Raw genomic sequence first — 13,386 nt, 5'->3', positions numbered from 1 at the left:
CCTAACTACTACAGATAGACTTAAGAGTCATTTCAGGGACAAAGCATTTGTAGTCTATAAACACTACATCATTATAAAACTTCAAAGGAACACCTAGATTCAGCATCCAAAACTACTTGCTCACCTGGAGCTTTATACTTCCGGAAGTTGATGTTTGCCAAAACAAAATGGATTATAGTAGGGCAGTCTTTCTCTGAAGAGGTATCCTTTGGTTTAAAAACATAGCACTCCTTCAAGCCCTCTCGATCAAATACATTTGGATCTATTTTGGGGAAAGGAAGCTTGTTCATTTTGGCCCATTTTTCAGCAAGCAAAATTTCCTGAAAAGATAACACAATATATATAAGCACTCACAGCAAAAAGGGATTTTCTCTAGATGGATACAGGTATCCACACTAGAAGCAGTTTTATTATCTCACACTTCTTTAGCACAGAAGGACTGATCAAGTCCATCTTTGGACAAGAGACCCAGTCTAGTAACTGAGCAACTCATTCAGCCTGCCCAATCTTCATCACCTGTGATGATTCACAGGAAGGAAAGAGTTGGTCTGTCATATAAATCTTTGGGTGAATTTACAGAGCTGACAGCTAGAAAAAACCATCTGTAATTTTACTTGCAAACTGAGTATCAGTGCTATGGAAACCAGTGAGGGTTAATAAACACCGATCCACACGTTGTTAGGTTTGTAGTCACATCACAGCACAGAAGAACATTTGAAAGCATGCTAAGCAAAGAAGTAAGTTAGGAAAACAGTCTTCTTTTTCCTCGTGACAATTGAGTAAACAAAATAATTTGTAAATAATGACTCAAAAGGATGTAATGAGGGTGTGTGAGAGGAAGGGGAGGGAAGGTCAACGTATTTAATCTTTGTTTTGAATGAAATTGGGGCAACTGTTGTGGATACACAAGAGATTAAAAGACAGTGGGTGTAAAATGATAAAACAAGAGTCGAGTTATCAACTTTAGCTGGCTGATTTTCCTATGTGTTGGAGTAATAAAAGTATATTAGAGTGCAACCATAGATACAACAGACCCAACTCTTGAACTGACATTTACTCTTTGTAATGCAAGAGCCAATGGGATTGCAGAGTCAGTAAACAAAACTGGTTTCTGTCCTTTAGGCCATCACCATACAACCTCTGCCTGTGGACTATAGCTGTGTATTAAGTGGAGGTACGTCACTCTTTTTATTATACACATACTTGTGCATCAGAAACAAATGAACCATTCCCTTCACCGGCAGCTTCACGAAAACCTAAGGCATTATTTAATTTTCCCATTGTCTTTTCTTGTGTAAAATGACTTTGCATTTAAAAAATTACAGTTTATAGAAAAACTTTCAGGATGACATCCTGATACTCCAACCAATCTCTCCATGTTATGGTATGTTCACCAAAATGGCGCAGAAAATTGCAACTGCTGGAAACAGAAAGTTGAATGCCTAGGCAGACTAATAAAGACAACTATAAAGAGCTTTTTACACAGACTCCGTGTGCTGAACATAAAAAACGGGTGGGAAGAAGCATTTCAGGGGAGATGATGGCACTGCATCAGTAAATCTAGCAGACAGGGGAAATAGTCCCAACAAAAAAGGAGAGAAATTCTTAAATGAATAGAAACTTAAAGGAAGAAAGTAGACTGTGGGATTGAATCAATTAAAAGATGAAAGGCACTGCTCCAATTCCTCTCAGTGCTCTACTCTTCCAGGTGGTCCCCACAAGACCCAGAGATTACAGAGGTTACTCCTTTCTAGTCATCTGAGGCTTGTTTTTCTCTGCGTTTGACAACAATGATCTAGAGTTCATTTTGGTGTTATTTTCACTGTTGCTGTGAGCTCTTGTCCTTTGGTAGTAAGAAGGAAAAAAATGTTTTTCCCATGTTCTAATTGAAATTTGTCTGTAAAGCACTTTTACAAAGAATGCCAGGTGTTTCTCAAACAGGTATAAAAGTTCTTTTTAAAAATTCACTTGGGTTTCCAGTAAGTGTTGCCTCTTCTTTAAGACCCTCTCAACAGACATTTCAAGTGTTACTGTTTCTATGTCAGCTACCAAATCATCCAATATTAACCTTTTCTGACCAACTAGAGCTGTCTGGATGCAGAACTTGTACAGGTTGCACAGACAGACAGCTATGCTTTCGACACTTGCTACAGAAATTAAGCAGGTAATTTAATCTGTATTTTTCTGTGGTTGTTTTGCTCTGGCATGACTGGTCTTAGGAATTATACTTAAACCAGTACTGGGATTATCCTACAGACATGAAAATGAACAGTTAGTCCCACTTTCAAAATGTTAAATATTTAGCAATACCAGACTGAAAACACATTTCTACAAGATGATGACAGAAAACCATTCATTTGCATCACTGAGAATGGTTGTACAGAGCTAGAGTGCTAGCACAACAGTAAATTTAATTATTTCCCATTGACATAACATTCTGCAGTTCAATGTGAAGGCAAGAATTTCATAAAAAACAACATAGTTACTACTTCAAACAATCATTTACAGAGACCAAAACTGTATTTGTCTACTTTGTGTCGGTTGCATCATGTGCGTCACACATATAGAAACTAAGGCAGAGCGGAATATTCTGCCTTGATGTGGAAACAAGTTGCTCCAATGCTGTAGATGGGCACTATGGCCTTTTGGAACCATGAAATGTGCAGCCAACCCAACTGAAAGAAACAAACTGGAAGAAAGAGTCAACATAAATTTATTAACACAAGGAAAGGAATGGCCTGTCTTACTTACTTTGAAGGGAGGGCTGGAATCACTTGGCCTTGCTGAAAAATCAAAAGAGATGATGAGATCAACCCCTCTTTGAGGTCTTAAGATAAGTGGATACGGCAGGTTAAATGTAAGCCCGCTGTCCACGATATGAATCTTTTTGCTCTTCACATCTAGTGGTTCATATATCCTCTCAAACTCATCGGGATCTATGTAGAACAAATAAAAACAAAACAATACAGGAAAACACCAATTAAGAACTGCAATTTTGATGGGGTTTCTAGTGTTTCCCCAAGTACTGAACATTCCACAGAATCTAATCTTTGGTGTTCCAGCTACACATACCATGAACATATGTATAACCTTAATTCTCATCTTAACAACTGGAGAAGGAGAAAAAAAACATGGCTGGCAGGGACCTCAGTAGGCCATGCACACCAACAGCCTGTCCCAAGGCAGAAGCAGAGGTGGCTCAAAGCATAATGGATGGGGACAGATGCCCAGGTTTGACCCTTGCATTCCCAGCTTTATCCCTTCAACCCTAACAACCCCAAGATACAAAGGAAAGTCTTTACAGGATGTTGAGACAGATTCCTAACATACATCTCTGGTCCTACACTCCCTGCCCAACCTTCTCCTCCTGGTTTCCTCCCAAACCTTCTGTCCTTCCCAGATCTTGTTCACCCAAGTAACTAGAATTTGCCCACAAAGCTATGAAGTGGCTCTGCTCCTGCTTGCTGCTCATCTTTGTTTCTGACCATTAAAATTAAGACTAACAAGTCAAACAACTTGCTTTTCAACATACTGCAAACCTCATGACCTCATATTCATTACTATACTAGGAACAAAAAGAAGTGAGAACTCATATTAGTATACAAAATTTAAGCACTGAACAGAATTAGCTACTTACTGCCATGGTATTGTATAAAATAGTCTTCTATCCCTAATGACCAAACTGAGGGCAAAATAAGGTATGTTTTCTCTTTAATTCCAACATTCCCTGGATGCAACTCAGGAAAGAACAAGCAATCTTTGCACTTATCCAAGTCCCTAGATACTGCTAAACTACCCCTGCAGTAGTTTAACTACTTTGCTCCTGACAGTCTTTTCTTGCTCTAGATTTTAAAACTATTTCTAATGCGTGTTTTGGCCATTTGATTAAAAACTAATGATTATATCTGTAGAGGGCAGTGTAATCTAAGCAATGATGAACAGAACACTGTAACTATTTCTTGTATAATTAAATTTCCTAATACCAAACTATTGGCAATAAAAGTCATCTGAAAGTATGAGCAATGTGAATAAAATCCATCAAAATCGATTAAAATTCTATTTCATTACAACAACTTTCCTTCTTCATTTCAGGATGCATGAGAAAAATGTACAGTTATGAGCAGCAAAAATTCTTAGATCACGTATTTTTTAATTTTTATTTCTGTTATTATTTTTTACCAAACTTTGATGAGAAATGATCCGCCTATTTCCTAAAATTTGCACTGATTTCCATGAGAGAAAACACTTTCAAATGACTGCCTAGTGTTAAAGAGCTGAGTGAGAGCTTATTTTAGAATTCCTGGTTTATATGCTCAAAATACTTGGCATCGTTACCTTATTTTCTTCTTATTTTAGAGTTAGATATATTTAATAGCCATGAATTGCCATAAATCAGTGAAAATATATTAGTGTTTATCAAATTCACTATAATTCAAAACCCACTGTTATAAACATACACCTACTACAGATACTTTTAAGATAACTAAAATAGTTTTGTTTCCCCCTTCCTTCTTTAAAGGCAATATTTCAAACACAATTTATAGTTTATTTTAAAACCTTATTCTCAATAGAATTCCTAAAAATTACAAAAACATCTTTTTAGCTTACTCTTAGTTCACTTCACAAAATCTGAATTTGAAGCCAAAATCAAGTCATCAATTATCTTTTAAACAAAACTTGTACCACCCAGATTAAGATATTTTAAATGCTAAACCACTGTAATATCATCAATAAATTTATAATTACCACATACATTTTTTTTATTAGTTTTGGACTCCTGTAATTACAGGAGAAATTCAACTTAAGATTTTTGCTCTCTTTTTTTTTTGGTTATAATTCCTTTCAGAAGTCTACTTGTAATTGCTGAACTGAGAATAAAATTAAATGTAACTTATGTCTCTGTTACTGGGCCAGAATTACAAAAGCAATGAACATTATCCAGTGCCTATTTATTTATCTTAATGACACGAATTTCAAGGCAGGCTGGCTCGGCATGGAGTTTGATTTGATTTACACAATGGAGACGGAGGCCAGAAGCAGCACACACCAACCCAGTGAGATAAGGTACGCAGCCAGACTGAGCCACAGGTCAGGGCACTGCAGGTGAGGCTGCAATTGCCATGGGAGATGTGTAATGTACAATGTGAGTCCCTGGTGCTAAAAGAAGCCTTGTCTACTTTATGCCCTGTGCTGTAGTTATTCTGAAGAGCTGAATAAGAAGCCTTTATTCTTTTTACATTTTACAACACATGAATCCAGGACAATCACTCTACATACTCTAGTAGCCCTGCTCAACCAACCCATCACTATTCATCAAGCAGTGTGAAGACTGAAAGGAGTATTTATGCTTTGAGAGCCTGCGGCATTAATTTTCAGCTCATGCAGACTGCTTTTATAAAAGATGCATCCATATTACAAGAAGCTTTCAGCCCAAACTACCAGCTGAGAGAAGCACAACATGTTTGGGAGTATAGCTCTGTGTGAAACCAGCACAGCATGCCTATCTCATTTGCAGTAATTGGATACACAAACGGGTATTAAGAATGGTTTAGAAATAAAAGAAAGAGAATGTTCCGGAGGCCAAATTTTGTCACAGACAGCAGCTTCAATGAAAGTAAGAGAGATAAAGAGGGCATTTGCTACTGACGTGCATTTACTATAACAGTTTCCATAAATACTGAAGTAAGGAAGCAGAGAGTGAGTTATTTTTTTCCTTATTGTTATTCACTTGGCATTTTCTCAAGCAATTTTGGTGTGTTGTAATATTAAGGCACAGAAACAAAACAACTCCAAGTTCACAGTTAAACTATTCATGAGGTGTAAAGTTTTAAAGCATATTTGAGATCAATTAAGAAAATGCTCAGCAAAAACTGAATCCACAGCAGAACGATGCCAACTATTTTGAGCATATAAACCAGGAATGTAAGCACTAAAAAGCTAGAATTACCAAACTACGGTACACGATAAAAAGACAATAAAATCACAGTATAGTTCAAATATAGGAACTAAGTTGGCATTTTCACTGACTTAAAGCCTTTAATGATCTCACACTTCTACTGCAAAAGCAGTTTTTGTATATATACTCTCTGCTCCTGCACTGGAAGGAGTTAGATGCTGGTCCACTGAAGTAAGCAGCAGTAATCCCACTGATTGCTGTATGAACAGAACCTGGGGCTGTAAGAATGTTCCCTTCTAAGTAGACAGCACACCCGTGCAGAAGTCCTAAAACTCAGGCATGATTTGTACTCCTGGGAAAAGGGAAATATTTAAATGCCATGGGTTTGTTGGAGAACAATACCACCAGGTATGTGCATGCTGGGAACACTGAGCATGTGATCCCATTTCTACACTACTGCCTGGTTGTACCTGTTTCACTTCCTAAAGGATTTTTACTTTCAGATCAAGCAGCTGGGATCTCTTCAGGGTACTCCAGAGCCTAAATTCTGCCCTCCATAATGCCTGTAGGATCGGTTTAAGCCTATCACAGTTCATTCTCCACAGTCCGACTCAGTGTGTCTGTGAAAGGCTTGAGACAACTGGAGATGTAAAGCATTATTTATATCACAGAATCACAGAATTTCTAGGTTGGAAGAGACCTCAAGATCATCGAATCCAACCTCTGACCTAACACTAACAGTCCCCACTAAACCTAAGCTCTACGTCTAAACGTCTTTTAAAGACCTCCAGTGATATCCTTTCTGATTCACTTACTTCTCCCTTTGGGGCCTGTTAATAAAAAAAAAAAAAAAAAAAAAAGTTCTAAAGCAATTGAGACTTCTCACTGTACTCAAACTGCTAGCTAAATTCTCACTGATAGGAATAAATATGCAATGCTTAAATGCAGCCAGTGCCTTGCTAATACAAAATATTTCAAATTTATTCCAAAGTTTCCTTTCTATTTACTCCTCTGGACTCCTAGGTTCTTACATATTCACTAGTAAAATTCACTAACACCATTAAAATGTAGATACACTTATCACACTACTGAATGATTAAATTTTATATCAACTACTGAAATTTCATCTTTTGTTTTGTCTTTCTACTACCCTTGGCTACATTGTGACTATTCGCAGCTGTTAGATTTGAGCTGTTAGTTCAGGTTTATGAGTGTGGGCTTCAACAAACACTAAAAATTGCAGCTAAATCAAACTTCTGCCAGACATTTTAGCCAGAGAATTTTCAGGTGATAGGCACTCAAAAGTAATTGTATCAGAGGAGCAGGCTCATTCTGTCAAACCTGCATTTTATTTCATCTGAAATTAAGACCCAGGAAGTTGATAGTTGATACCGAAGATTATCCACATCTTAATTAGGCAAAATTCTCATCAACTGTCATTTTTTCCTACCATGAATCTATTACCCGCTTTCCTGCCTCTTTTACAAGCACTATAAATATTAAGATTACCCAGTTGTAAACACCTCTGAGATGGTAAAAATATTTAGAAAGTGGAGCACAGATGGAAATTACTATACAACCACTCAAAGGGATTTGTTACATTAACAAATCTACATTAGAGACTGTCTGCTACTTAAGCTTTTAAACGACATCTGGTATTTATTATTGCATAATGACCAACTAGGACAATCTGTTTCCTCTGAACAGAAAATAGGGGCTGCAGTGACTGTTATTATTATGAGGTATGGTTGGCAGTGCTGTGCTGCCACGTGAGAGCATAGAAGGAATGGAGATTTGCAGTTCCTATACTTGAAGGATGTCAACAATAAACCCCAAGCATTGCAACTTGAATCACAGAAACTGTGTGTGGAGGCTCCACAAAGTATGCATCTTCCCATATAACTTTTCTATGGGGAAAGTCATATCGTTAACTCAGTGCTCTGTTGCCTACCAAGGAAGAAAAAAGAAAGGCACCAGTGCCAGAAGAATACTCAGAAATTCATAGGCTTCCAATGAGCAGAGTATAAGTAACACTGTCTACAGGAAATCTTCAAAATACTGATCAAATATGATTCCTAATTCTGTGCAGCTGCTGTCCTAGCCACCATGCACTTCACAGTTTGAGTAAATGTTACCACACTGAGGAACTCACAGCTTCACAATAAATATGCAGCAACATGGGCTTTCTGCGAACTAACCTGCTACGGCTGCATCTAGTTCATCTTCTTCCACAGATTCCTGAGTTAGAAGGTCTGCCAGAGGAGAGAGTGGGTAGCAGCTGTTGAGGTTCAATCCCAGCATGAAGTTGTGCACTTTTCCAGCACGCCCTTCCCTGGTGTTGAAAAGGGCACTATCACCCACCAAAGCCATCAGCATTCGCTGCACCCAGCTTTCTTGGCTGCTGTTCTGATATTCTTGGTTTGCCTCAGAATTCTCAGTGCCTGTAGAGGAAAATGAAAATAACCAATGGTGAGACTGTTAATGTGTGGAGTATAAACCAAGATCTAGAAAAATCAGGGTCTAGTAAAATAAAGGACCTATTACAAAGAACTATATCCTTCTTTCAAGAAGCTATGGATTAAATGAAGGAGCTTTGCTGCAAGAATTTTACTAAGAAAACAGAAATCATCCTCTTACCTTCACAGGCCAGTGAAACTTCTCATTGCGGTACAGTAGTGTAGATGTGTCCATCAGGAAAATATGCTGGGACTGTGTTAGAGGACCTGAACTGCTCTTAGTTAGTCTGGCAAGGGCAATGAGGATTTAACTTTAGCTGTGCTGACAGCCAAAATGTAAACTCTCCTGCCCTCAGGTAACAAACTTGAATCAGGAATGTCCATACTATGCATACCTAAATTCATCCTGATGTGCATTACACCCTCCTCCATCCTTTGGGTGTAATGCAAACTGCTAGAAACAGCTCTCCTTAAGGAGCCGAAGTTTGTCCTCTGAGTCTTTTACAGAAGCAGATTCAGTTATTCTCCTTAAAACATCCCTCTACTTTGTCCTTGGAAAATACCACTCTTTTAGGTTTAGAAAGAAACCTTTGGGTGGACTCTGCTCAAAAAGAGGTCATTTGTATTTCACTTTACTGCAAGCAGTCACAGACTTAGATGCATTCTTTGCAGCCACAGTAGATACAGGGTACATATAAAGTTGCAGATACTAAATATAAATTCTGTAATATCTGTATAAACAAGAATGCTATCACACAGCAATTCTACAATATCTGAAAATATCATTTAAAAAAACTATAGACTACAATGAATATTAAGTTCTAATCAAAGAGTACAATAAAATGTCCAAACTTGGATGTCTATAGCTAGATAGATGCTATAGACATTAAAATGACTTGGACTGGTGTTACCTTACATTCATAACCTGTCATAACTTGACTTTTTTGATTGTTTTGTGTAAGAAAATAATGCAGGCTCAGGCTTTTTATATAAACAGAGAGAAAACAAACATCAAACACCACAGGGTTTTGAGGTCCAACATCTGTACAAAAGTATCCTATAGAATTAAGAAAGATTACTAAGTGCATACAAATCAGCTTTGTAGGTTGTCCACTACGGCTACAAACTGAAAGAAATGTAGTGTTTCTTGCTGCTGGCTTATACAGTGCTTCTAGTACTTAAACAGGAAATCTGCAAATAAACATAAGATGTGGTATCACCCACTCTCTATTATTTTACACATAAGGGGAAGTGAAGAAGTAATCATTCAGCTGAGCTAATGACCCAATCACAGTCTCATTTCACAGAATTTTGTTTTCTTCCTGCAGATCCTAAAATTACAAAGAAGAGCTTCATTCCTGTCCTTGCTTTAGTTTTCAAAAAATAATCAAAATTTTCAGGTGAAAATCACTATTCTCCAAAAAGATCATCAATACAGAAAGCATTATTAGAATGAGATAGAGAACCTGACTAAAATCACAGACCTGTAGGTGGTTCAGGTGCCTAAATTTTTAAATAGGGTCTTTTTTTTTTTCCCACTGTCCAGTATTCCATATGTGCTTGTGCCTCTTTTGGGAAACTGGATTTGGGCACTGTTTAAAACACTGTGCCAGCTTGGAATTCCCTGTATCAGATGTCATTTGTACTGGAGCTAAAAGACATCTGTGAATGCTGTAAACAAGAAGTAAACCATTCTCAAGTATTTGACAAGTAACCCTTAAAACAACGGGTAGAGCTAGTTTGCTGTGCTGATAACAATTCAAACATGCCTCTGAGCACAGTATCTTGCTGGACTTCAGGAGATCCCTGACTCAAAAAGGCTAATTTTTGGATGTACATGAAATCTAAGAGCACTGTGAAGCCTTGTTGTGCTGATGCCAAGACTGAAGACATGCAAGAGAATTTGTCATTGACTTGAGCAGCAGACATGAGGCCAAGCCAAAGGCCTTCTAAGGTCTCTTGTTCAAGATTTCTCTATTTTGCTGAGCCACTGGCTTCTTTAAGACCCTTGTACTAAGCAGGCAAGTTTTACTATTGGTATAAATGACCACCCTCTTTTCCAAGGGACTCTTGATATGACTAAGAATGGGATTTGACAATCCACAAACTTGAATATGCTACAAGAAAGCTGATGAAGAAAGTAAACCATGAAATAAAATGTGGTGATTTCCTTACCTTTTGGATGCTGTGATTCATCTTCACTGTCTGAACTGTCATTACTTACAAGGTGCTTTAGCCTAATATTTTCTGTTGAAAGAAATAAAAAATTACTTGAAACTGCTATGACTTAATTGTCAAAATAGCTAAGAAGTTTTTAAAAAAAATAAGGCATAAAACTGATACTTTTCGTAACAGGAAATACAGCTAAGAGATTTTATCTGTTGTGGACATCTCTATAGTCAGAATCTGATCACAATATATTGGCTTTAGTTTGCAATTTTTGGATAGCTCCTGCACTAAGAAGATAAGCCAAAAGGCTGAGAAAGCAAAAGGAAAATGTAAAGCAGTACACACCACCTGCTACTTCATCACGTATCTGATGCATTCACCTTAAATAAAATTTATAGTTTTTATTGTCTCAATAACTCCTAGCAAACTTGAAAGACAACAGGAGTTCTGTTAATTCAATACTAATTTTTGAAAAAAGAAGAACACAGCCTCATTCATACATATATGAACCCATTAAAATAGTGGGGAAAAAACAAAAGCCAAGAGGGCTATTAAAGTGTTACTCAAGTATGTCTGAAAAATAAAGGCCAGTGCAGTTACAAAGGCAGAGGAGACAATTGTTTTTACCTCAAAACATGAAGTGGAAGAAATAAAAACAGAAATGAAGGAACTCCTCTGGCAAAAATATGTATTTTGTTAGAGTTAAAGCTTTGTTTCTAAAATAACCACAAAGTCATTACAAACTGTTCACCACTATCTTGAGAATTATTTCAATGTCAAAAATGAGTATGGAAAAAGAAACGCATTCCACTCCCAAGTGAAAATGGATTATGGACTGACAACATTATTTTTGCTGAAGTCTTGTTTATACCACATATAAAGTAATTAACCAAGTTTAAAATTATGGAAGAAAGTCTTTCTTGAAATACATTCAATTTTCTACGTTTTATGAGCAGCCTCATCTTGGAAGCTCATATTCTACAGAAACTGGAAATGTAAGCTGAGGTCCAGTGCTGAAATTGTATCAAAGAGACCTCTGGAAAATAAAACCCTTTTGTTCCCTAGTATAATGTATGTTAGGAATTATCTCTATAATTCAAATTTGGAACCAGTTGAAATAAACTGAATTGGAATGAACTTGATTGTATGATCAAGTAATTATTTTTCCCAAGGAAAAGTGAAAGTAAATAATCATCTACTTTTTCTCACAGAAGGCTAGTTTAGATGTTGGTCTCTGTTGGGCTCACAAGGGGAGTGGAGGGACAGGCGCTGAGCTCTGCTCTCTGGGGACAGCAACAGGGCCCAAGGGAACGGCACAGAGATGGGACAGGGGAGGGTCAGGCTGGGTGTTAGGAAAAGGTTCTGCACCCAGAGGTGGTCAGGCACTGGGGCAGGCTCCCCAGGGCAGTGGTCATGGCACCAAGCCTGCTGGAGTTCGAAGACCATTTGGACAGTGCTCTCACACACAGGGTCTGATTTTTGGGTGTTCCTGTGTGGAGCCAGGAGTTGGACTCGGTGATCTTTGTGCGTCCCCTCCAACTCAGGGTATTTTATGATTCTATTCTATGATGGCACACACATCAATTAGTCTGTAATTTCTATCATATGCAGTATCAAAGCAATGGCAAGTTTAACTGTAGTTTTTGCTCAAGGATAAAATCTGATTTCTTACAAGCATACTAGGTTGAAAGAGAAGATTGAAGAGAGATTCACTGTAATATCAAGTATAAAAAAATACAGCTTTGTTAAATAAAAAATGACAAATAAACACAAATGACCACCATTACTGTTTTTTTCTGAAGAGGATTATGCCCTCTTAGACTTGCATACAAGACTATAAGAATACCTACAGAAAGAAAAGAGCTCCTGTCATCATCTATTTTTCTTTAGATACTTTTTCTTTTTAATACTTGGTAGATCTTCTCAAACACTACCCAAAAATATCAACAGTAGACAAGCATACACAAATGCCTACCATGTACGAATTCTTAAGCAATAACGTGAAAAACAGGTAAAAATAAACACCGGTGACCCCAAAAGGAAGGTAACAAGAAGAAATGCAATTTTTGGACATCAAATAATCTCTTTAAAGCAAACCCCATGAAAAATTGATTATTTATTGCTTCTACATATGAATAATACCTGATGTGTGCAACTGTGTCTTTTCTATGTCCACTGGCATTTTGCCATTCACTTTGGTGGTACCAAGATTTTACTGGGACATTTGCAACTCTGGCAACAGATTGTGGTTCTGCTCAAATCAGTATTTTCACATCTTATTCCATATTTGTGCATACTTTTTAAAAGTTTATGTGAAATGAATACAGACTTTGGCCAGGGATGGGAGATAAAATTCTGTCTCTCAGAATCTTAAAAAGCATAACATAGACCCTTCCACTATCAGTCATTGACAAAGATCCTCCATTAGTAGGCGTTAACATTCACGAGGTGTACTAGAAACATGATCCTGAAGGAACAGGTTTCATTTTCATCCATAAATAATACGGTATCAAACAACTGAAAAACATCTATTAGGAGAGAGATACAGCTTAGGAGTTTAGGGATTTATTTTTTAATCACTTCAGTCTGCACTCTCTCTCCACACTTTTAGAAAAATCTGGCTAGTACAATTTATTTTTTGTTTTAAAGACATTTCCCTGTAATGCCCTCTGAATAGGAAAAACTTATAAAAGAAACTTTTTCATTATCAACAACATTCTCAAACAAAGCATAATAAAGTCTATCCCAAGCAAATTGCAACTCTTTTCTTACAGTTATTTTGCCATTTGAGCATTAGCAGTGGAACTGAACTCACTGAATTAGTAAGCAAAGGATCACATACCAACAGCTTGTGGCTAGAAAGGA

The 13,386-nt window shown here is 37.3% G+C and overlaps 1 protein-coding gene across 1 annotated transcript in view; it reads right to left on the bottom strand.

Moving 5' to 3' along the window:
* PLA2G4A (phospholipase A2 group IVA) overlaps positions 1–13,386 on the bottom strand; it is a 65,481-nt gene that overhangs the window by 4,177 nt on the left and 47,918 nt on the right. The window contains exons 12-15 of the mRNA XM_032192312.1: positions 10,528–10,599; positions 8,095–8,337; positions 2,752–2,936; positions 125–320 (exon numbers count right to left, since the gene is read on the bottom strand). Coding sequence (XP_032048203.1) covers positions 125–320; positions 2,752–2,936; positions 8,095–8,337; positions 10,528–10,599 — 696 coding nt within the window. The remainder of the gene's footprint in view (positions 1–124; positions 321–2,751; positions 2,937–8,094; positions 8,338–10,527; positions 10,600–13,386) is intronic.

This window comes from Aythya fuligula, chromosome 8 (assembly GCF_009819795.1).
Source record: "Aythya fuligula isolate bAytFul2 chromosome 8, bAytFul2.pri, whole genome shotgun sequence".
In the NCBI taxonomy this organism is placed as follows: Eukaryota; Metazoa; Chordata; class Aves; order Anseriformes; family Anatidae; genus Aythya; species Aythya fuligula.
The sequence above is the reverse complement of the archived record's forward strand: the minus strand, read 5'-3'. Positions and strand labels throughout refer to the sequence as shown.